We start from the raw sequence: 26,441 nt of genomic DNA, 5'->3' as shown, positions 1-26,441 counted from the left end.
ACCTCAAAACAATGAACTTCACTTTTTTTCTCAAGGGCACATGGAACCTTCTTCAGAATAGATCATATCCTGGGCCATAAATCTAGCCTTGGTAAATTCAAAAAAACTGAAATCATTCCAAGCATTTTTTTCTGACCACAATTCAGTAAGGTTAGATGCCAATTATAGGAGAAAAACTATTAAAAATTCCAACATATGGAGGCTGAACAACACACTGCTGAATAACCAACAAATCACAGAAGAAATCAAAATGCATAGAAATGAATGAAAATGAAAACACAACAATCCAAAACCTATGGGATTCAGTAAAAGCAGTGCTAAGGGGAAGGTTCATAGCAACACAGGCTTACCTCAAAAACACGAAAAATGTCAAATAACCTAACTCTACACCTAAAGCAACTTGAAAAGGAAGAAATTAAGAACCCCAGTGTTAGTAGAAGGAAAGAAATCTTAAAAATTATGGCAGAAATAAATGCAAAAGAAACAAAAGAGACCATAGCAAAAATCAACAAAGCCAAAAGGTGGTTCTTTGAGAAGTTAAATAAAATTGACAAACCGTTAGCCAGATTCATCAAGAAACAAAGGGAGAAGAATCAAATCAACAAAATTAGAAATGAAAATGGAGAGATCACAACAGACAACTCAGAAATACAAAGAATCATATGAGACTACTATCAGCAACTATATGCCAATAAAATGGACAACTTGGAAGAAATGGGCAAATTCTTAGAAAAGTACAACTTTCCAAAACTGAACCAGGAAAAAATGGAAAATCTTAACAGACCCATCACAAGCACAGAAATTGAAACTGTAATCAGAAATCTTCCAGCAAACAAAAGCCCAGGACCAGACGGCTTCACAGCTGAATTCTACCAAAAATTTAGAGAAGAGCTAACACCTATCCTACTCAAACTCTTCCAGAAAATTGCAGAGGAAGGTAAACTCCCAAACTCATTCTATGAGGCCATCATCACCCTAATACCAAAACCTGACAAAGATGCCACCAAAAAAGAAAACTATAGGCCAATATCACTGATGAAGATAGGTGCAAAAATTCTTAACAAAATTCTAGCAAACAGAATCCAACAACATATTAAAAAGATCATACATCATGACCAAGTGGGCTTTATCCCAGGGATGCAAGGATTCTTCAATATCCACAAATCAATCAGTGTAATACACAACATTAACAAACTGAAAGATAAAAACCATATGATTATCTCAATAGATGCAGAGAAAGCCTTTGACAAAATTCAACATCCATTTATGATAACCCCCCCCCCCCAGAAAGCAGGAATAGAAGGAACATACCTCAACATAATAAAAGCTATATACAACAAACCCACAGCAAACATTATCCTCAATGGCGAAAAATTGAAAGCATTTCCCCTAAAGTCAGGAATAAGACAGGGTGCCCACTCTCATCACTGCTATCCAACATAGTTTTGGAAGTTTTGGCCACAGCAATCAGAGCAGAAAAAGAAGTAAAAGGAATCCAGATAGGAAAAGAAGAAGTAAAACTCTGTTTGCAGATGACATGATAGTCTACATAGAAAACCCTAAAGACTACATTAGAAAATTACTAGAGCTAATTAATGAATATAGTAAAGTTGCAGGATATAAAATCAGCACACAGAAATCCCTTGCATTCCTATACACTAACAATGAGAAAACAGAAAGAGAAATTAAGGAAACAATTCCATTCACCATTGCAACAAAAAGAATAAAATACTTAGGAGTATATCTACCTAAAGAAACAAAAGACCTATACATAGAAAACTATAAAACACTGGTGAAAGAAATCAAAGAGGACACAAATAGATGGAGAAATACACCATACACACGTGTTCATGGATTGGAAGAATCAATATTGTGAAAATGAGTATACCACCCAAAGCAATCTATAGATTCAATGCAATCCCTATCAAGCTCCCAATGGCATTTTTCACAGAACTAGATCAAATAATTTCACAATTTGTATGGAAAGACTAAAAACCTTGACTAGCCAAAGCAATCTTAAGAAAGAAGAATGGAACTGGAGGAATCAACCTGCCTGACTTCAGTCTCTACTACAAAGCTACAGTCATCAAAACAATATGGTACTGGCACAAAGACAGAAATATAGATCAATGGAACAAAATAGAAAGCCCAGAGATAAATCCACACATCTATGATCACCTTATCTTCGACAAAGGAGGCAAGAATATACAATGGAGAAAAGGCAATCTCTTTAACAAGTGGTGCTGGGAAAACTGGTCAACCACTTGTAAAAAAATGAAACTAGAACACCTTCTAACACCATACACAAAAATAAACTCAAAATGGATTAAAGATCTAAATGTAAGGCCAGAAACGATGAAACTTCTAGAGGAGAACATAGGCAAAACACTCTCCGACATAAATCACAGCAGGATCCTCTATGACCCACCTCCCAGAATATTGGAAATAAAAGCAAAAATAAACAAATAGGACCTAATGAAACTTAAAAGCTTTTGCACAACAAAGGAAACTATAAGCAAGGTGAAAAGACAGCCCTCAGAATGAGAGAAAATAATAGCAAACAAAGCAACTGACAAAGAATTAATCTCAAAAATATATAAGCAACTCCTGAAGCTCAATTCCAGAAAAATAAATGACCCAATCAAAAAGTGGGCCAAAGAACTAAACAGACATTTCTCCAAAGAAGACATACAGATGGCTAACAAACACATGAAAAGATGCTCAACATCACTCATTATTAGAGAAATGCAAATCAAAACCACAATGAGGTACCATTTCATGCTGGTCAGAATGGCTGCTATTCAAAAGTCTACAAGCAATAAACACTGGAGAGGGTGTGGAGAAAAGGGAACCCTGTTACACTGTTTGTGGGAATGCAAAATAGTATAGTCACTATGAAGAACAGTGTGGAGATTCTTTAAAAAACTGGAAATAGAACTGCCATATAACCTAGAAATCCCACTGCTGGGCATACAAACTGAGGAAAACAGAACTGAAAGAGACACGTGTACCCCAATGTTCATTACAGCACTGTTTATAATAGCCAGGACATGGAAGCAACCTAGATGTCCATCAGCAGACGAATGGATAAAAAAGCTGCGGTATATATACACAATGGAATATTACTCAGCCATTAAAAAAGGGTACATTTGAATCAGTTCTAATGAGGTGGATGAAACTGGAGCCTATTATACAGAGTGAAGTAAGCCAGAAGGAAAAACACCAATACAGTATACTAACGCACATATATGGAATTTAGAAAGATGGTAATGATAGCCCTATATGCAAGACAGCAAAAGAGACACAGATGTATAGAACAGTCTCTTGGACTCTGTGGAAGAGGGTGAGGGTGGGATGGTTTGGGAGAATGGCATTGAAACATGTATATTATCGTATGTGAAATGGATTGCCAGTCCACAGGTTTAATGCATGACACAGGCTGCTCGGGGCTGGTGCACTGGGATGACCCAGAGGGATGGAATGGGGCAGGAGGTGAAAGGGGGTTTCAGGATGGGGAACACATGTTCACCCATGGTGGATTCATGTCAATGTATGGCAAAACCAATACAATATTGTAATTAGCCTCTAAAAAAATAAACAAGTAAATAAATAAGTAAAAAAAAAATAAATGCAAAGTTCCACGCTTTAAAAAAAAAAATCACTTTAGGACTCATAAGTCACACACTTAGAAAGGCTGTCTTGTCTTTCCTTTGCTTATCATTATCTCATTTCAGGGAATATAACAAATTAACTTTCAATTGAAGAGGAACATTAAGTTAAAAACCAAGCAGCATTAAAAGAACTTCCCCCAGGCCCCTTCCCACTATACTTACACACCTCAGGGCAGGTGAGGTGTGAAGGTAAAGCTCACCCATTCTCTTAGGGCAGGCCGAGGAGCATGTGGAGGGGGAAGACTGTTCACAGAGAAGAGCTAAGAAAAGCTCATAACAAAGCAGCATAAAACAGAGCTCCAACAAGGCTGGCCCAAGGATTTCACACTTGGCAAACACATGGAGTTGAAGAGCATGGCTACAACTTTTGCTTCTAAGGGGTATTGATCCATGGAAAAGTATTAATGATTAACCTGAACTTAAGCAACGAGAGGTTGTTACTTTGCACTGGCAATCTTTGCCTTGACCATCTATACACACTGCATGCACAATGATTGTATACCAATAAGTAAATAATCATTTCATTTACAGTTTCAAAGAACTAAGATCATGGCATCTGGTTCCGTCACTTCATGGCAAAGACATGGGGAAATAATGGAAACAGTGACAGACTTTATTTTCTAGCGCTCCGCAATCACTGCAGATGGTGACTGCAGCCATGAAATTAAAAGATGCTTGCTCCTTGGAACAAAAGCTATGACCAACCTAGATAGCATATTAAAAAACAGAGACATTACTTTGCCAACAAAGGTCCATCTAGTCAAAGTTACGGTTTTTCCAGCAGTCATGTATGGTTGTGAGAGTTGGACCATAAAGAAAGCTGAGCACTGAAGAACTGAATGCTTTTGAACTGTGATATTGGAGGAGATCAAACCAGTCAATCCTAAAGGAAATCAGTCCTGAATATTCATCAGAAGGACTGATGTTGAAGCTGAAGCTACAATACCTTGGCTTCCTGATGCGAAGAACCGACTCATTGGAAAAGACCCTGATTCTGGGAAAGACTGAAGGTGGGAGGAGAAGGGGACAACAGAAGATGAGATGATTGGATGGCATCACCGACTCAACAGACATGAGTTTGAGCAAGCTCCGGGAGATGGTGAAGAACAGGGAAGCCTGGTGTGCTGCAGTCCATGGAGTCTCAAAGAGTTGGAGATGACTGAGGGACTGAACTGAATTGAAGCTATCCCAGTCCTTTACTAAAATATGAGGATCAAGTGTGGTTTCAACTGGGATTCCTGTGAGAAATGATCACTGACATCTCTAGAGTATTCTGTGCATACATCTCCCTGCTCTCCGTTAATGACAGGGGATTTTCTATGTGTGTAAGATGAACCTTAAGATGATCATTTATACAGGGTATTTTTTATTCTGTTCCTTTCACAGACAATTTTCTATATTTTGGTGTGACTGGTGCTGCACCATGGTCCAGATGTGAAGCTGAGGCAACCTTAAACTTTGCTTGTACAAGAGAGTACTGGAAAAAAATTAAGTTTTAGGATTTTCCAATCAGAAGACCACTGTCTACAGCAAAGGCTTGTTATATATTGTGTGTATGTGTATTCATTGTATTTACCAATATCCATTTTTAGTCTTCAAAAAAAAAAAAGAATTCCAAGCATTATTTGTCATTTCTGACAGTAATGCTGAGTGACCTAACAAAAGCTGCCATGACTGTCTTGTTGGAGAGGTCCTTCATTTGCCTCCCATGCTATGCACTATCCTTCCTACATCTGTACCCCTACCTTCACAATCTCTAAACCTAGTTGTAAGTGCACATAGATTAAAATACAGGGTTAGCATATATATTGATTAAGGCTGAAAACCTCGCAGATATGAAATATGGAAAAGAATAAAAGCAAATAGATTTGGGGAAGATATGTCAACACTGTTGATGTTCCTGCTTCTATCGCCAAGATCCAGATTGATGTGGAAGGGAATCAAACTCTCCAACTCTTGGTTCTTCATGGATAAAACAGGGACATTATCAACTTCCTTATAAAATGGTGCTTTTTAGGGGAGATTAGGGCTTCCCAGGTGGTGCTAGTGATAAAGAACGCAACTGCCAATGCAGGAGACTTAAGAGATGGGGGTTCAACCCCTGGGTTGGGAAGATCCCCTGGATGGGGCATGGCAACCCACTCTAGAATTCTTGCCTGGAGAATCTCACAGAAGAGCCTGATGGGCTATAGTCCCTAGGGTGGCAAAGAGTCGAACACGACTGAAGTGACAGCATGCATGCACGCAGGGAACATTAAATGACTCAATATACATGTCAATATATATCCTCTCTTTAATTGTCAATAAATACATACATACATATATATCTGTTTATGTATGTGTGTCTACAATTCAACTAGGTGTTAGTTTAGCCCAGAGACTTGTAGTCTGGTTTGGAATAAAGCATGTAAATGCTATTTGTATTGTAGAATGATCTGTATTGTATTATATTTATTGTATTGTAGAATTCTGTATTGTAGAGTGATCCAAATGACAGTGAAAAATCTCACAGTAAAAGATATTGTAAAAGCTTCATGATTAGATACCTCATGATCACACTGAAAACAACACATCTCACGTATTCTGCCTGAACTCCAATTGCATGCCAATATATGCATTCATCATAATATTCAAGACAATCCTGAAATTTAGGCTTTATTACTCTAATTACATACAGAAAGAATATGAGGCTCAGAGAAGGCAGGCAACAGGGTCAGGAAAACAAACAGATCCACCTGGACCCCAAGCTTAGTCTCCTTCCTTGAAGTCATGTAATTCTGACTCTGCAACATGGTGGAACACGTGATGCTCCATGCATATTACCACGGCAGAAGGATGAGCTGGACCTTGAAAAAAATGGTAGAATTTGGGCAGGTCAAGAGGAGAGAAGGATACTTCAGGAGAGGGGATGGTGAGCCGAGACAAGGGGATGGAAATACAGAATGTATATTTAAGAGACAGCTACAAACCAATTTGTTTAGAGATAAACTATATGACTGAGAAGCCAAAGATAAGATCAGAACAGTAGGCTGGGTCTAATTTTAGAGGCCTTGAAAGACAGACACAGGAGAGTCATTGGATACCTCATGTGCTAAGTCACTTCAGTGGTGTCCAATTTGATAGCTTATAAAAAAAAGAGAATTTATCAAGGAACTGCTGCATCGTAGAGATATCAAAACATAAAAGAAAGAAAAAACTCAAGAAACAGATCTGGCAACAAAATAGCTTGTCTTTCGGGGACTTCAGGTCCATAGTACATGGAATAATGCTCTGGGGCTATGACAGGACTCTGACTGACTGTCACAGTAATGCAGAAAGGGGGTCAGCATTTGGGTTCCCAATCATGAGCTAGAACTGTCGAGAAAGGCTTCATTGTGGAGTGATGGGCAATGAAGAAAGGATTTGAAGGGTGGAATTACATGATAAAAATAGTAGTTAATATTTAAATTTTAAAACTGATAGCTGACTACTGGAAATATGAAACCTGAGTTAAGTGATTCTACATTTTCAATTGCAAATTTTATGAAATCTAAATTTAGACTGAAATGCCATCAAGATGGCATCACCAGCTCGATGGACAAGAGATTGAGCAAGTTCTGGGAGTTGATGATGGACAGGGAAGCCTGGCAAGCTGCAGTCCATGGGGTGACAAAGAGTCAGACATGACTGAGCAACTGAACTGAACTGAACTGAAATTTAGATCAAACATGATTGACAGAAAGTTAGCATCTAAATTGATATGTATATAAAATATAGACAGGACTTCAAAGGACTAGAATGAGGATAGAATTTTCAATATTTCATTAATAATTATATATTGCTTACAATATTAATCATTGATTATATATTGATTACATTTTGAAGTTAATTTTATCTGTTTAAACTTATTTTTTTAAAGTGATACTAGAATATTTTAAATTACAAGTGTGGCTTCCATAGTATTTCTATTGGCCAGCACAGGTCTAAATACTGAGAAATAAATAAATGAGAGGTCAACAGCATGATGAGACAAATGACACAGTTAAGGGAACACAGGTTACTTATTATTCCATCCTGGATCATTATTTTTGACAACATACATAGAAAAGATAAAAATTGTCTTAAATCAATGAGATGACATGCCCTGGACGTGACTGCATTGTTAATCTACCCTCTTTTATATTGATCAGCTCTTCCACAACATCCAGGGAAAGCAACTCCAACTAGTTTTCTTGGTATGTCGTGTATTTGTTTACCTTTCAGAGGAGAATTATTTCACTCATAACTGTTTTCCATCTTTTGTCTCAAGATCTCTCTCCAGGTCAATCTCAATCTAGAACTGATTTATCAAACAGCCCCAGAGAGGAGCCCAACAAGAACTGCTCAGAGCTGTTCTAAGAAAATAATAACTAGAAAACCAGGAATTATTTAACATCAAGGCATAGCCTTACATGCCTGGATTTTTAATGGGGGATTACAGTTTGATAGTGAAACTTTGGTGTGTTTGAAAACTATGGATAATAATCCAGACATTTGCTCTTCTAGAAGTTATATGTGTAATAGATAGAAGGTAGACAATTTTAACTAAATGGAAAAAAAAAGGGGAGAGCTGAGGACTGTGAATTGTTGGGTATGACAAAAATTCAGGCAACATCATTTATCAAGAAAAGAAATGTAAAATTCTACCAATTCTCAGGGTTCAATGTATCTAAAGCAATATGTCTCCCAAATTGGAATTCCCAGATGTTTTACATTGGTCAGAGTAAACATTTGACTTATCCCGGAATGGATCAGGTCAGAAGTAGGAAGTTCACATCTCCTTGCAAGCTAAGAAGAGTAGTGTTCTGTTTTGCTTTTCCCATTCTTCATGCCAGGTGCCTGACATACTTAAAATCTACCCACAGAAACTTCAGATCAGTGGATTTATAGCCAAATGCCACTATAAAGAACTCTAATAAAATTATATTTCCACATTTACCTCATATCTGTATGAATATTTGAACCTCCAAGATATATTTCAATTTTTGAGATTACTGTATATGAAGTCTCAGTGCCACAGATAAACTGATCTACTCCACTCTGTTCTAATTTCTAATTATTAAAGTATCATTTATCATTTACTAAGCATTGATGGACAGGGAGGCCTGGTGTGCTGCGATTAACAGGGTCGCAAAGAGTGGGACACAGCTGAGTTACTGAACTGAACTGAAGTGATGCATTATTTATAACAGTTCTAGATGAAGAGATCATAAGCAATAATTTTTTCATGGATCTTTACTTACAAGTTATATATGACATATATCACATTAAAAGTATATATGAAATAACAAAGTGCCATAATCTATAGGTTACAGCAATGAGGCACTCATAAGGCATGTAAAAGTAACTTCTCTGGCCAAGAGAAAAGAAGGTTTTGTGAAAACAAATAAACAAATCCATTAGAGAGGACATTAAATGCATTTGAAACAACCTCAATAATACACCCAAGCTCCTGGGAAAAGAATGTATTGAACTACTGATAAAATTGTTTTCAGAACTACTAAAAGGGAGTAAGACAAATACCCATATCTGGCCAAACAAGAGAAAAGCGTGCCTATTGAATTTCCAATAAGAAATGTTTGGTTACAAGAAAGAGACTATTTTAACATTGTTTTTTACCAGCAGCACAACAGAAAAGGATGGAACACAATCTCATAGCTAATTCTTACTGTGCGGCTATGAACATCCTTTTCTCCATTGACTGGGCTGTGGCACATTATTTTTTGTTGGTTGCTTCTCTGTTGTTCTCTATAAATCCAGAATTATGTACCTCTATTCAGAGTCAACACATCCCTAATCATTAGGCCAATTTTGGTTGATTTCTGACAACTGCAACATTTCAACATTCTCATTAATATTTATTTCTGAGAAACTAATAATAGTAGAACAGATCAGTACTGGATCATCTTATCAATATTTACTTTGTGAAAGCATTTGTTGGTTACAAAAAGGTTCAGGATCCAATATCACAATTTGATGTGAAATCCATCGTCAATTTAAAAATAAATGCCATTTTGCAAAGCCTTGCAATTTATGTACCTTACAACTTAGCCAAATCTAGTGACCTCAACAATAAAATATTTAGTAACAAAGTCTGATGTATTTTGGATGTTTCTGTAAATTATTTATCCTCTATACAAGCTACATTTAGAGGTCTGCAGAGTATACTGCAGGATGAAAATAAAGTTCTGAATTGGAAACAAATACACAAGAAGTAATTGACTCTGACTTTGCTAAACTTAAGGTTAACTCACATATGTAGATGTTTCCCCAAGGATCTCTGCTTGGTCCTCTTTGGTTTTCGTATCTCCAACCCTGACTTTTTTTTTTTTTTAATAACTCTTTGTTAGATATTTGTTTGCTCTTCTCCATTCACTTTTCCTGACAAATTCTCAAAACCAGCTTGTTTACCAATAAGTTATTTTTACTCTCAAACCTGATATTCCTCTTCTCAGACTCTGTTTCTGTTAAGTACAATTCTTTTGTCAGAAATTCAGGAATACTGGTGGTGTCTAGATATCATCAAGGGAACAGCATCTTCTTTTTCTTTCTTATAAAATTTTTCAAGTCTTTCTGATCCTTCTTCCATGTTTCCCTCCTATCAATTTTATTACTACATGTACCATTCCATGTTAGACCCTAAATATATGCTCTCTTTAAAAGAGACAAATTTACTTTTCCTCATAAATTTTTATACATTGTAGAAAATATAAAGTACACAAAAAGTATAACATAAACGAATACTCTGCTCCATCATTTTGTACAGAGTATTATTACTACTTCTAGAGTAGATTATTGCTATCATTACTCCCACTGGTCTCCTTATTCTATCATCTGCTGCTCCAAACTATGCCTTTATAGGTGCCATTTGATTCTCTCTTAAGTGAAGCTAAGACCACAGAATTCTCCTGTTCAAAAATCTTCAGTAGCTTATTTTAGAAAAACAAATTCCTTAGCTAGGTTTTCATGAGCCTAAAAATACAGTCTCACTCTCTTCAATTTTATTTCCCATGATTGCCTCTCAAGTTCATTAAGTTTTGGCCACACTTATTTTTTTTCCTATAAATGTTTACTTACTTTTCTATAATCTATACCTTTGCCAGATTCTCAGCTCCACAAAACTAAGTGCGAACTTCAAGACTAAATGTCATTTTGCCCACTTATGGCATCCCCAGTTAGAAGTACATTCTCCCTTCTCAGAGCTGATCAAGTGTTTTGCTTCTACTTTTCCTCTGGATATAGAGTATAAAATGTAGAGAGAGATGACTAGTTTCAGGTACCAATGCTAGTACTGAAGTAACCCTACGGCCGTGAACATAGCCTTTGAACCCTCAGCTTTCTTATCAGTTGATGTAAGAACCAAAGGTAATGATATATTGAAATCTACTGTGTCAACTACAAAGTGCTATATAATAGGAGTTCATTCTTTCCTAGCTGTTCCCTTAGGCACTGCCTTTCAGTAGAATGGCTCATCCTCTTTCATGACTCAATTTGTAAAAGCTTCTCTGAACAGGTGCTTACGTTTGGTGCTATGTGCCCCTAGAGGATCATTCAAGTCTTTATGTAGTTATAATTCAAAATTTTTTATTCGAATTTTTGTCTGAGCAATTAGGCTGTGGATCTTCCTGTAGGCTGGAAATTTGTCTTACCCAGTTTTGCAATCCTTAGCTGAGAGCTTTGAACTCAATTCCTGTTCAGTAAATGTTTGTTGAATGAGTGAATACATGAGTGAATGAATAAATAAATAAATGAATTTACAGATACCTGGATCTGGTCAATCAGTTATTTACATTTAGTACTTGTGTTCTCTCTTCAGACTATCAGCTCCACAGGCACAGGCTCTTTGTGTGACCATCTTGTATTCCACAGTTCCACATGTATGATATTGAATGAATACTTACAGAAAGTTAAACAGGAAAATGTAGCTCAGTTGGATCATGAACTAAAATGTTCTTGCATATAGAACTTTCTTATATGAAAGTTTTTCTTCCTGGTGCATATGCAATCTTAGTACATATTTAACTCAGCAAATGAGACTCATTATATTTACTATCAACACTGGAGTTCCTTCTCAAATCCAATACAAGAATGTCTATAAACATAGATGCATCTTTTGATGGTACAGTAATTCAGTGGAGTCAGATATTACTTAGTCTACATTCTAACATCAGCCTCTGGGGCAAAAACTAGTCTAGTCAATATTGCCATGGAGAATCCTTTAAATTACCCAAATGGAAGTCAAGATGTTCATGTCACAACAGGTCCAAGGGGACTGAGATAGGGAGAGAGCATCTCTCCTATCTCACACTTACTAGTGAGCATGGATTCATTCAAGGAGGCAGCAGATGGAGAAAGCAGAATGCCTATTTGAATTGCTATTTCTCCTCCTCTCCCCCCTTATCTCTCCTGTTTGGCTTAGTCTGTATATTTGAATTTGTATCATTAAGTGCTTGGACAGTGCACTTCTTTTGAATTGCTCTTGTACAATATCTCCATTGTCACAGTGCAGGCCATTTTTTTCCAATACCCTGTAAAGATGAAAAGATCTTTCTAAACATCATTAGGTCCTGAATAACTTAAAGTTAATCATCCCGGTAGTACTTTAAGTCCAAGTCTGACATGGAGTGCCTAGACCAGTACAGTAAAAATTGCTAGGGATGTGACAATTAATTTTCATTTTCTAACTCTGTTTTGAGGTGATTTTGAACATAGACTGAAGTCAGAGACAAGGCAACCCCAGAGCTAGAATGTTCCGCCTTCACAGAGTTTATCATACAGGATTTCTGACATGTACCAGCCTTAGGATTCAAATGGTTTTTCCTCCAGAGGGAAGAAACCTTAATGACAAAAAGAAATGTCAGGGAGAAGCAAAATCTCTTACAAGTCAAAGTGTCCAAGAACTCCTTTGCTAGCAGAGGGTGACTTTTGCCAACAAATAACAGAAAGTGAACATGTGATTGTGTTACTCTTGATGTCATGGCCAATGGTTTCCTAAAGTAGGGGACAGAGAGAGAAAGTGGGAGAGAGGGCGAAGAAAGAAACCAGACTAAACTCAAAGAGAACTCAAGAAAATAGACTAAATTCAAAGAGAACAGCAAGCTGCTCATATTCTTGATGTTCTTGTTATTACACGAGGAATTACCATGGTAACACCAGTACCACGTTACATCAGATACCAATATATGTTGTTCAGAAATAACAGCACAGACAAGAGCACATGTTTTCCATCAAGGCGGCAGGGGCCAGAAGGGCCATTGCAAATTTAGAAAAACTGTATCATAAGGGTATGTTGAATAATTTTGACTACTCAACAGACTTTGAGACTTCTGTAGCTGTAGGCACATGTATTTTACTAACTTTTGCCTGAGTTAAAAATTAATAACTAAATGACACCAGTCCCTCATGTATTGTGATAAATTGAAAGCTACCTGTTTTGTGAGATGATTTACTATGAATTATCATGCAATTGTCAGCTCAGATTTCAAGAAATCTTGGAGGAATTTTAAATGTTTCTTTCAAGCAAATTAGGCAAATTCATCATTTTTTTTGACTCAGCCATTGCTCAGGAAGAAACATCACAAGGGTAGAATTTTGTATTTTCATACTTGGGGGTCATCATAAAACTTTGGAACTAAATATCAGCCACCCAAAGGGTTTTGGTGTAATTTATAAGTTGCAAAAAAGGCAGTACTGTGTTACTATAGCAATGAAAGCAATCCAACAAACACTCACATAAAGTCATTCTGGGTGGATTATACGGAAACCAATGATGTGCAGATCATTTAAGAGGCCCTAATAGCAGACTACATTAACGGGCAGCGTTAGCAAAGACAGAGTGAAAGTGTCTGATATAAGAATTTATTAGCAGGTAAAAGAGAACCTGGTGATGAAGGAGTGAGCTGAAATAAAGGGAGATGAATACAGTGACTCCCATGTTTCCAGTTTGGATAATGGGGGAGTAATCCATTAGACCTTCTAATCAAAGAATAGAAGAGGAACAGATCTTAAGAGTACGACAATGAGCTTCATTTTGGCCACGAGAACACCCTGATTTTAATTTAAGGCAGTGATGATGATACAAGTAAAAAGGAAGAGCAATCAAGGCTTAATACACAAGTCTGGAAGTTGCTAGAATGAATTTAATATGTTTCTGCAAGAGGTACATGATTATTTATTGTGTCTGATGACTTTCTTATTCCCAGTGAGAATAATACATCACATAAGAATTGACTGAGCACCTATTATGTTACAAGCCTTGTACAAAGCACTGTGCACAGTGGTTTAAAACACAGGCTTACGCACTGTTTCCACAATCCCATAAATGACTATGGAAGGAGGCTCTTGGGTCAACAAAATATATAAATATTAGACTGCAATTGTGAGAACTGCTAAAAAGAAGATAAAGGCGCAATAAGAGTATATAAATAGGTACTTAACACAGTCTGAGCATTTAGGGAATGTTTCCCTGGGGATGATGAGGCCTGAAGGATGAGTAACAACATGAGCTACCAGAAACCACATGAATGAAGCCCTGACCATCTTTTGTAATTTAGAACACATTCCATCTTTTCTGGGAAGCTGATTAGCTTTCCCTTGGACCTTTGTATCTTTCTTCTCAACAAACTTGTCTCTAGGGTATCACCACTGGCAAAACTATCTTCTTTGCTGGGAGTCACCCTCCTCATGAGGCTGTAGAAAACATGGCATTACGGATCAAGCTTAAAGCCATCAACTTTAATTTAAAGGCTGTCAGTGGATTGACTGCCCACCCCTCCTGCCTTTATTTTTTGTCTTTGCTTCTTTCAGACCTTCTACATCAATATATAATCTCTTTTAGAGCAGTGCTATGCTAAGCCGGGAATGCTTGTCAGAATTCACTAGTTCATTCACGCGGTTAACAAGGTAAAATAAAGGTGATAAGAAAAGTTTTCCCTTCACGGCATGAATTTATCTATGTAATAATCTTATTTAATGCAAGAGAAAAATCAGTGGGAAAGAAAAACAAGCCAACACAACAAAAGAGGAAAAACACATTGAAAGGAGATTTAAAAGATGGGTAATTTAGTGTCTCTAATTGGATGAAGAAATGTGAGTAACACGAAGGTCGCTGTGACTGTGCAGAATCTCCTGGACTTCAGGACAGACAACATTCTAAGTATTCTAAATAGTCTCATGTCACTCCATTTAGCAAAGCAGAGGCCGTATGGCTAGGTGATGGGTGAATGCTAAACTAATGCAGAGGAACAAAGGTTAATATTTATGACTGGTTTTATTAATTACTAGTAGTTGGCAATAGATTGGAAAACAGACTTTCTTTTCTAACTTCAGTTGGAAAATATTACCTGTTTATTTCAATATTTTAAAATTCTCAATGATAAATAAGACACAAAGGATATGTTTAAAACTGCATTTTCAATAAAAGAATAACATTAAATAATCATTTGTCTCCCTAAAATGAAATTAAGAATGTATTTTGTTCTTTCACTCTCATGAGCAATCTCTCTCACTTTATTTTTGCCATTCTCTGTCCTCCCTTTTTAGAGCTCAGACACCTTATCCTTTCAGTTTAACATTCAAATCAGAGCCTCACTTAGTTCTCCACAGAACATGTTACTCATCTTCAGGCCTCATCATCCCCAGGGAAACATTTTCCAAATGCTCAGACTATGTTAGGTACCTATTTATATACTTTTATTGGACCCTTGTCTCCTTTTGAGAGGTTCTCACAATTGTAATCATATATTTATGTATTTTGTAATTGTAATGAAATGGTTCCTGCCAGGATTTTACTCTGCTTGCTTCAACCAGGATAGGGCTCCAGTCTTTTCCATTTCAGTTTATGTTGCAAGTTATTGCCAAATTATTCTTCCTGAAACAGCTGTTTCCATCATGCCACTATAAAACGGCAGGAAAGACAGAATACACATAAATAATTGAAGTTTATATGATAATGCTGTAACAGACACATAAAAAAAGAGACAACAGCTAGCTAAAGGAGAAACTTCATTTTGGAGATAGGGAATTAGGAAAGGATTAACGAAAAAGATCTGCAGGAGGGGTTGGGGTTCATCACAAAGTGAGGGAAGAGGAGACCTATAGGCTAAGTATAGGTATAGTTAGTAGCTCTTTACATCTAAAATGCAGAGTATATGTGGGTGATGGGAGGGATTTATCCCCAAGGATACAGGATATGCAGGAGGTAGACCATGGACATTTGGAAGTGAGATGTTTTATAAGCAATGAAAAGCTATTGGTGTAAGCAGGGAAGCATCACGAAATTTTAAAGAATGACAGTCAGGAAGAGGATGATAGAGGGATAAAGAGATCAATTATGAGGCTGCAAGTCTTTCAGGCAAAAGAAAATGAGGGCCTAACTAGAATAGTGTGCTGGGAAAGGCACAAAAGGAAGGAGAAAGAAGGTACCTGATAACAGATAGTGATAGAGAGTGTAGGCTGAGGCAGAGAACGCATCTAGGATGACTTTTTGGCAAGTGCTATGGATCACAGATGATGGGGAGGGACCCTGGGTAATTTCAATGACAAATATATCGAGTTTGATTTCTCTGAAGATCCCTTAACTAGTAGACATTTGTATATATGGCTTTGGATTTGAGGAGAGTACAAGGAGCTGGAAATACACATTCTAGTTCAAACCATATTGCCAATAATTTTTCACTAGATGAAAGTAGGGTTAGCCTAAATCCTGATGATAATTAGAGGCTTTGTTTATTGAAAAGAAGTGCCTTTTATCTGAGAAAGCACTTCATTTTCCCCCCAATTTTCCCCTTATGAAATTTGTTCTCTCCTGCTAGGATGAGCTGGTTATGATGACAATCGACTTTAGGCTCACACATTCACAAAAAATGTACCCATGTACACGGGCATGAGGACAGGTGACAAGAGTCTTCATTCTACCAGGTCAATGGGATGGTCACTCGATATTTGTTATCTTTTGTGTAATTTTACCCAGTATTTTTTACTTCACCTTGAAAAGCATATCAATGTTTAGTACTTAGCCTGGAGCCACAAGAATGTATTAGATCATTTATTCAGCTTTCTGTAATGAAATCTTCATGGTAGTTCTACTGAAATAATAATAGGCCCTGACAGTCCAATAAAGCTGTCTGAATCACTGAACATTTTAGATCATTTAAAAAGTGTGGCAATGGTTATTTTTAACCAGACTAAGAGAGCATCCATTAGTGGTTACCATGAGAAAGATGAAGGTATTTTCTTTTTTTTTTTTTTTTCCATTTTTTTTTTTTTTAGTTGGAGGCTAATTACTTTACAATATTGTAGTGGTTTTTGTCATACATTGACATGAATCAGCCATGGATTTACATGTGTTCCCCATCCCGATCCCCCCTCCCACCTCCCTCCCCATCCCATCCCTCTGGGTCTTCCCGGTGCACCAGGCCTGAGCACTTGTCTCATGCATCCAACCTGGACTGGCGATCTGTTAGATGAAGGTATTTTCATGAAATACATAAAAAATATCAATTATCTGGATATAAACAAAGACCTTTCAAAGAGCTTCAAAGTATTCCCCAATCCAATCTGTTTATACAAGTTTCTCAATCTCAGCTGTATTGGGATTTGGGGATTTTTTAGTAGAATAATTCTTCTCCTTTTTTTCAGTTGAAGTGCAGTTGATTTACAATGTTGTGTTAGTTTCAGATGTTCAGCAAAGTGGTTCAGTTATGCATACATAAATTTTTTTCAGTTTTTTCCTTATAGGTTATTACAAAATATTGAGTATAGTTCCTTGCGCTATACAGTAGGTCCTTGTTGATTATTTTATATACAGTAGTATGCACAAGTTGATCCCAAATTCCTGATTTATCCCTCCTCCTCAACCCCCTGTGGTAACCATAGATTTGTTTTCTATGTCTGTGAGTCTATTTACATTTTGTAAGTAAGTTCATTTGTATCATTTTCTTAAGAATAATTCTTCACTGTGTATAAGAGAGTGTTTAGCATCATCCTGTTTTTCTACCTGGAGACTTGGCTTCAATCTTTGGGTCTAGAAGTTTGCCTGGAGGAGGAAATGGCAACCCACTCCAGTTTTCTTGTCTGAGAAATCCCATGGACAGAGGAGCCTGGTGGACTACAGTAGGTGGGATTGAAAGAGTCAGACATGAATGAGTGACCGAGCCTGCACAACTTACAATCAAAAATGTCCCTATATGTTGCCAAAAGTTCCAGTTGAAAACAACTGGCTGCATTGATAATAAATTTAATAACCACTTTTTCAAAAAGGGTTATTGAAAAGCAAATGCTGATCTGGGCTCTGTTTGAATGATGATAGATTCTGAGTGAAATAGGTTATATTTGATGAAGATTGACTGTACACAGTGTGTAACTGTTTTCCTTTGGTACAGAAAGTGGGAATACTTTGAATATATCACTCGTCAAGTTCAGACTCGTTGATTGAACCTTTTTTTTAATAAACAGGAGGCCACTAATTACTGAGGAATCATAGTCAAATTCCTGTCTCCTTCCACAGTCATGATAGCAAAGCATTTCTATAAATACAATTTGCTATGTGCTAAACTGTGTCACCCCAAAATTCATGTGGAGATGCCTAACCCCCTGTCCTTCAGAACGTGACTGCATCTGGAGACAGAGTCTTTAAAGAGGTGATGAGTGAGGCTGTTCAAATGGGTCCCTTATCCAATCTGACTAGTGGTCTTCTCGTAAGAGGACACTTGGACCCACAGATTGACTAGGGGTGCAGGCACAGAGCAAAGACCACGCGAGGACACAGGGAGAAGACAGCATCCGCACACCAGAGAGAGAGGTGGCAGGAGAAGGTAAACCTGACACCACTCTGATCTTGCACTTGCAGCCTCCAAAACTGAGAAAATAAATCTCTGTTGTTCAAGCCATTCAGTCTGTTGTATTTTGTTATGGCAGCCCTGGCAAACTAATACTACTGATTTATTTCTTATACTACTACTAATGAACTAAAAGTAATATTAATTTGACTAAATTCAAGTCAGACAATTGATTAGAAATCTAAGTGTGCAACTGTAATCTTTTCTCAAGGAGAAAAGAGGCTGATTAATGCAGACTTAGACTGCTAGTATTCATTCCTATATCCTTTTTTTCTGATCCCAGAGACGACAGGGAAGAAGCATACAGAATGGAGAGAATGAGAAGAAGGTGGGAAGCAGGAGGGACCCCAGGGCAGCGCAGGACAGAAGCCCGCCAGCCAGAGACATGGGGCAGAGCTGCTGAGACGTGTGAGCACCCGAGGTGCTGGGTTGTGAGACGTGCCCAGGAGCACAGGTGTTTTCTGTACCTGAGGGTGCTGTTGAGTCCTGACATGCCTCTTTCACTGCTCCCAATATTTGTTGCTAATTTTGCTAAAATAAAAAAAAAATGTTTTCTGAGTTTAATACTACTGCAGGACAAGCAGAACTAGGGCTTACATTTCACAATTTTTGTAACTGATTGTATCCACTTCTGTGCTTCTATCAGGTTTCTGACCCTTTCAATATCACTTTCCTCTAGGAACGTTCCTCTCTTCCCTTCACAGTGACTTCTCATTTTTACTATATGGTTATGTTTGATGAAGCAAAAGGAAATACATATGTTTTGTTGACTTGGTAAAAACAAAAGCATGATCCCCAACCACCTAGGCCAGAGGTCTAAAGTCAGTTAGTGCTGTATGCAGACTCTACAGGGAAATGAGGAAGGGAACTCAGCCGATCCAGAATAGCAGAGGCAAGGTCTTGCCAAAGACTCCATATGATGGTACTCAGGGAAGGGATACATACACCTGTGCTAAGATAGGTAACACACAATTTCTCATCATTTATTTCCTAAATAATTTATTGTCCAATCTGTGCCTGGCTCTACGCTGGGCACCAAGGATGCGGCAGTGAGCAAGAAGCAGTCCATACACTCAAAAACCCTGCAGCCTGCCTGGGTGAGGATGGAGTGGAAAAGCCGATTAAATCTGACTACTTATTCTCTATGTATTAAAATTGGGACATCAAAGTATTATAAAATTTAAAGAAAGCTATTTTTTGCAAGAGTAAAAATAGAGTCCTTGAATTTGTGGAGGCTACAAAATATTAGAGGAATTTTTTTTATAAAACATGACTATAGAAAATTATTAGAATCACAGGTGGTAAGACTGTCATTCTCTTCAACACTGAGATTAATTAAGATTTAGGAGTGTTAGCTTCTTTGTTAATCTGTTCACTGCTGCTCCTGAAATAAGAATTCAGAACTATCCAATGACCATGTGGTCACACTTACAGTGCTGCTCATTCTCAATTTGGAAATTATCTCCCTGTGCTCCAAGGCAACATGCTGTTCTTTCAACAAGTCATTGTTTTATAAGGATATACTTGAACTCAAATTGAGGTATATTTTGATATGATTAGATTTCCTACTTTATTCTCTCCATTTAATGAAAAGTCATATTTCTTTTTACCACCTCAGTATTACACTTCATTGACTAAGTGAGAACACCGACAGACAGCTCCTCTTCTTTAGATGTTTTCCGGACTTCCTCCCTTTTCCTTCCCTCCATTTTGGTAATTACCAAAACAGTATCCTTTCTGCCAAAGAGCTCAAATGTAACTACGTGAAAGGAAACTTAAACATGCTGTCTTAAATCTTAGATGAGTCCCAGCAAGTATTCTGAAACATCACCATTTAATTCAGGATCGACTGTAGTGCATCTACAATAATAATCTACCACTGTACCAGATGTACTGACTTAGCAGATTAAAACGAAGTTCAAATAAAGGTTTTAAAATGTACAACTTAAAAATATGAGTTACACAATAGAAAGACACCATTCATGACTTGGATCTTCCTTCACCCATTTATCCATCCCCTCCAACCATCGTTTTCATTACAAGTTTGTTGCCAGAGTTATACTTCTATGGGATAGAAGCTCTAAATATAATGACTTAATGATTGCATATCTTTTAAACAAAAGGCCATTTATTTGATTTACTTGCTGTATATAATAAGCAATGTATTATACTGACGGACAAGCTAGACCAGACATTTTTACAAATTTGAGGTCTACACTACAAAATACTGGTTATTGTCAAACACCTTGCAAGGATATTTGCTTGGAAAATACATTGTAATACTCAGTGTAAAAAGTGACTGAAGATAAGTCTGAACTTGTCTGGGTACAAAGCAACATGCCGAGTCCACACTACATACATATACTTATCAGCTTATATAAACACACAATTCTGCTGACTTACACAGGAAGTTGATTACTTTTAGGTGGAAAAAAAGGTAAGGTAATGTGAATAGGAACACAGCATTGACGTGCTTGAAGACCTTACTGATGTAAATTTAAAATAAAAAAGGAAGGAACTGAACCCTCTTCAACTGGTTTCAAGCCAATGCCATAACCACTATGTCTCTCTCAATAAATGTGGTATTAGTACAAAATTATCTAACTTTGTCAAGCTATAGGCAACAATTCTATCAACCTGTATTGCATATCCATTTCAAGTAGGCTTTCAAGATGCAACATCCCCTATTATGGAAGAATGTTACATTTTCATGACTATATATTAACAATTTGGTGTCTTGTGTGCCTTTGTGGTGTGGATGCCACACCCCTAATTACAGAAGGGAGTTGGGTGACTGATTAAAACTGAGCTGTGTAGGGAGTCTCAGGATACATTTTCCTAATGTTCTCTGACACAGTTGCTAGTTACTGCCAGCGTGTTATAAATTCAAATGGTCCTAGAGGTTGACAGGAAGAGTCTTTGTACTTGGGGAAGAGAATTGAATATTTCCTCTCACAAAAATTTTTTAAAAGTTCATTCCCATCAACTTTTTTTTTTTTAACAGTTGAAAAACTCCAAGGGATTTCTGAGAGTTTGGAAACTTTTAGAAAAAAATCACTTAAATATCCTAATGTTCCTCTATGTTTACAAATAAGGTCATGTCTGGCAAAACGTATCCTTTATGTGCGAGTTTATACATGCATCATAAGAAGAGGAAAAATAGAAATGTAGGCTGATTATGACAGTCTTTCAGTAAGTAATGTTCCTTTTTGAAGTTTGGATTCTGATTTCAAGATTTCATAAAATTATGGAGAATTGGCATTTTCACAGAGAATAGAGTCTCATTGTAAAATGCTCCCAAAGTTCATTCTGAAAAAACTGAAAATAGACTGTATAAAATCCAAATTGAGGGATCAGTTTTAGACCCATTTGTCAAACATATCAACCCTATTTTTACACTGCAGTAAAAAGGCTAGAAGATAAGAAAGGTTTTTCTTACTGCACTCCCTCTTTTCTTGTAATGAAAACACTCAGTTCAACTTTGAAACTCTTAATTATACAACGTGAGCTGGCCTGGGTAGGGAGAGAGAGAGAGAGAGAGAGAGAGAGAGAGAGAGAGTGTGTGTGTGTGTGTGTGTGTGTGTGTGTGTGTGTGTGTGTGTGTGTGTGTGTGTGTGTGTGTGTGTGGTGTGGGTCTGTGTGGAGACTGTGAGTTAGCACAATTTTGGAACCTTGATCTACGAATGACATCTTCTTCAAAGGAAAAATATCTAAGCCTATTCTGGCTTCCATAGTGACCTCATGTTAATCAATGCTTTTTAATAGAATTTGAACCTATTTATCACACTTAGGCATTAAAGAATGTTATCTGTAGATTGTGAGATACTGGGAATCTGGTAATAAGAGATTTTAATAAATATATCCATTATTCAGGAAAATCCTCTATGAAATATTCACCATAATTCTGAAGGTAGTACAAGCACCAGTAACCTCTTAAATTCTTAAAATCTACAGACCCTGAAACTATATCAGCTTTTGCTAGTAGCTAAGCTAAAAGTATTTTCCAGCCGTCTTTCCTCTTTGGTTAATTTTTTTCTAGCTATCCAGTATGCTGAATTTTAGAACTAACCTCTCACCCTGACCCTCCCAGCTCAGCAGACCTCCAAAGCAGTTACTAAAGGGCAACAAAACACGTTTTCACAGACAAACAGCTAGAAGAAAGGAAAGCAGTTACCGTCTCCTCTGTGGCTTAATGTCAATGGGCTTGTTGGTTGCATAAGGTGATCCATGAACATATGCAGGGCTTCGGAATCTAGCCATCTTCCCCAGGGTTAGGTACTCACAGCTGGTTGGCAAACTCATTTTATCCAAAAGGCAGGAAGTAAAAACAAGTCTTAGGAGTCAGCCCAGCATTCCTGGGAAATGCTGGAAAGAACGTGTCAGAGAATGGATTTCAGACACATGCTGCTCTCTGGTCGCTGGGTGCTGCTTTGCTCTAAAAGTAAACCCGTGTTTCTCAGAGGATACACGCACTCGCTTGTTTTCTGTTCCTGGATACAGGAAGCTTGTTGCTTATTTCTAACCAGAATCGGTGCTCTGACCAATTATTGGCTGAGTAGATGAGGTTAAAAATTCTGTAGTGCCACAAAAACCTATTTCCACTCAGATGAGATCTCTGAGTAGGCAGCAAGGTTTAATCCATTATTGTCTGATGTCTAAAAGAACATCAACCTAATGTTACAGTGGTTGGGAAATCAGAGCAACACTATACACCAAACATGCATCTGAGAGGGAGGAAATAATCAATTATTTGGTATGTTTTCAAAGGGGGGATACTGTTTGCTAAACTTACTAGAGATCCTTAGAAAACGAGATGGGCACATGGAAATGATTATGGTGGTTTTCCAATTTGCTGGTCAAAAAATTGTGGGTTCTCCCTCATAAATTACAGTTCACAATAGAACTGAACTCAGCCTCAGGAACATAAAAAATGGTCAGCAAAGCCTTTTGTACACTAGTTTGGACTTTGAAACTGCTTTTTTTTTTTTTCCTTATTAGAAATATTCTCTCAGAAGGAACCTAGCTGCCCACTGGAAGAAAAGCTATCGAAAAACTGATGGGAAATTCTTTACTATTTGAAAGTCATTTTTTTCCCCCATAACAATGAAAGACAAACTGGAGAAATTGGAAATCGTTCCAAAATTCTCCCTAAAGCTACACATCTCAGAAAAGTTAGAGCTTTCATGAGCCCGCAGTTTTCAATAGTCCTCACCTCATTTCCTAGTATTCTAGCAACACAACCACTGCGGTCCTCATGTGCAGTCTCAAGATAGGAGTTCAGAGTACTATGCAGGGTAATCTTTATGTTTGAAAAATGATTTCTTATCCAGCATTTGAATAAACACAACCTATTTACTTAAGAGACCTGGGACCCAGGCAAACACAAAGTCTGCTGAGAGAAAGCTATAATTTATATTGTAGTGGCCGAATTCAGACCATGTTTGGGTTTAAACCACATCATTTAAATTCAGATTTTTTTTTAAGTTCAAAAGGGAAGATAATTTTCCATTTGACAGCAAGCATTTCCTATCTAATGATTCTCCTTTTTGTACTTCTTTATTACAAAATGACACATGGTCATTTTAATATGTAAAATGACACAGAGGTATATAAACAAAACCCTTATTTCTTTTCCCTATGAGCTAATATCACTAATTTTCTGTATGCTAATTCTGTCACTGCATTTATAGACATATACATACACACATACACACTGACAAATATACAGGGCTTCTTCATCCTGTTTCTGTAAAGTGGGATTATACTTTATAAAATCTTCTACAAATACTTTTGTGCTTAAAAGAATTCATGGATTTTTTTTTTTCAGGCAATACGTAGAAATCTAGGATGTTCTTTTTAACAATTACATAAGGCTCCACAGAATGAATGCATTATTATTTATTCAACCAATCGTCTAGTGGTGGACATATAATTTTGGGCTTCTACAAGCAGTAAATATATTTGTCAATATATTCTTAATGGTTAGAGCTTTTATTTCTGAAAGTGGGTTCCTAGATCCCAAATTCTGTGCAGGTTTCCCTGTAACAGCCCATGGCAGTACACACCTAAAAGTCATGTCAGAAAAGGTCTATTTCCCACACCCTTGAAAACACACTCTTCTGACATTCCAGTCTGTTCCTTTATAGCAGAAAAATAAGGCCATTTTGTAGCCAGCACTTCAAAATGCCCAGTGACGGCATATGGTTCCTTGCAAAAATGAAACTCTTATTAGGGTTCCTATGAAGGAAACGGCAGTCTACTTGAACTGAGATACACCAGGGAGAAGACTTGAGCCTCATCGACATGAGAGAACACACCAAAGTAGGATAGAGGTGGCCAAGAATTTTTGCTTAATTTTTATAGTCAATGGGAGATAAAATACTGACAGAGTTCTGCCATGTTCCCAGCCCTATATCTTCCTTACTAATATTTCATAATTGGGGAAATAGCATAAAATTTTACAACATGGTGGTAGTGCCTAATGATTACCAACTAGCTGTGATGTGCAACTTTGATGTACAATTGTGCATAATTTATAGTTTTCAAATTTAAGGGGCCCTTTGGGCCTACTATCCCATCTTAGGGTTCTAAGAACACAAGTACAATATTTTTATTTGTAAACTGATTTAAGGGCCTTTGTCCAATATTAGAGAATAAGAACTGCCTCATATAAGAATTTCCTAAAAGGGGTAGGGAAAAAAAAAAGTTAAGAGTAAGACATAAACCTCTATGGGAAAAAATTTATATTCACTGCTAGGTAAAATTCCTTGATTTTCCTCACAGGGGCATTTTTGCTTGTACCTGAGCAATGATTTACCACAAGCTGATGGCATTTCCTGGGGATTACTCGTACTCAAGATGAGATGAGAAGGGATTACATTTAAAATCTAACCTGCCAAGAATTTAGAATCCCTGAGAATGATGGTCAATTAGCAGCGGTGGCCTTGGAGGCAAAGTCTATAGGAGGCAAAGATAGCCTTCCTATCTTACACAATTCCCTTTCTCTGAGGCTGGGCAGAAGCAGTTGGTGACTCTACCTTAGGGGAAACGCAAACACAAGGGAGAACTTAATGTTCAAGTTAACAGGTTCACAGCAAGATAGAGCTCAGATCTCACTAAGGAATGATCACTAGAAAGGCAGGAAAATATAGCACAAATCTCACTTGTCAACTCCATGATTCTAAAACAACGGCAGAAATCACGTTAGGGTATCAAGAATACCAATTTTTTGGTATTTTAGAGGTTCAATGCTGGTCATGTCCTTAACAACAATTAAAAGCAATGTCGAGTAAGTAACATTTTGAGGCCACAGGACTTCCCTTCTAAAAATTCCAATATTTATCAAAGAAGATTCAGCCGAAAGCTCTACCCTGGCATCATGGGTTTGGCAAATTGTAAAGTTGAAGGAATTCTTTCAGGATACCAGGAAATCATCTGTTCATGACCTTATCAAAGCCCAAGAATCAGCTGAACCATTTTTCCTTACTTGTGGTTTAGGAGGATTCCTCCTACCCACTGTGTTCTCTGTCATACCCAGACCAGCGAGCAACGCTGCTGGTGTTCATATCCACCTTCAGCAGTCAAAGCTTTTCTCACTTTCTGACCTACGCATTTCCCAGCAAATGGATCCAGTCCAGTGGCATCAAACAGCCATAACGTGCTAATCAACTCTCACATCTTCTTCCAGAGTCCGTACCTTTCTGCCATTACAATGAACTACTCACAAGAAAATTCCATTTGGAAGTCCCACAACTGCTTCATTCCAGCATTTAATTCACATCAATTCTCTTTCCCTATCTCCCTAAACAGTTTTCTTCCTGTGTTCTCTAGCCCTGTTGCCATACAGCCTGACAGTCATTTCTAACCAGGCCACAAATCCTAAAGACATGAATAAATTGAATAATATATTACACTA

General features: G+C 37.4%; 1 protein-coding gene across 7 annotated transcripts in view; it reads right to left on the bottom strand.

Moving 5' to 3' along the window:
* PDE4D (phosphodiesterase 4D) overlaps positions 1-26,441 on the bottom strand; it is a 1,564,000-nt gene that overhangs the window by 416,191 nt on the left and 1,121,368 nt on the right. The window contains exons 1-2 of one of the 7 annotated variants that reach the window (XM_043887130.1): positions 22,701-22,770; positions 18,994-19,057 (exon numbers count right to left, since the gene is read on the bottom strand). The exons of 5 other annotated variants lie outside the window; for them this stretch is intronic. In XM_043887130.1, coding sequence (XP_043743065.1) covers positions 18,994-19,057; positions 22,701-22,761 — 125 coding nt within the window. In that variant the 5' untranslated portion in view covers positions 22,762-22,770. Of the gene's footprint in view, positions 1-18,993; positions 19,058-22,700; positions 24,034-26,441 lie in introns of those variants that run through there. One more of the 7 variants, XM_043887129.1, reaches the window with a different exon arrangement.

This window comes from Cervus elaphus, chromosome 25 (assembly GCF_910594005.1).
Source record: "Cervus elaphus chromosome 25, mCerEla1.1, whole genome shotgun sequence".
Lineage (NCBI taxonomy): Eukaryota > Metazoa > Chordata > Mammalia > Artiodactyla > Cervidae > Cervus > Cervus elaphus.
Note: the sequence above shows the minus strand (reverse complement) of the source record. Positions and strands in the feature narration are given on the sequence as shown.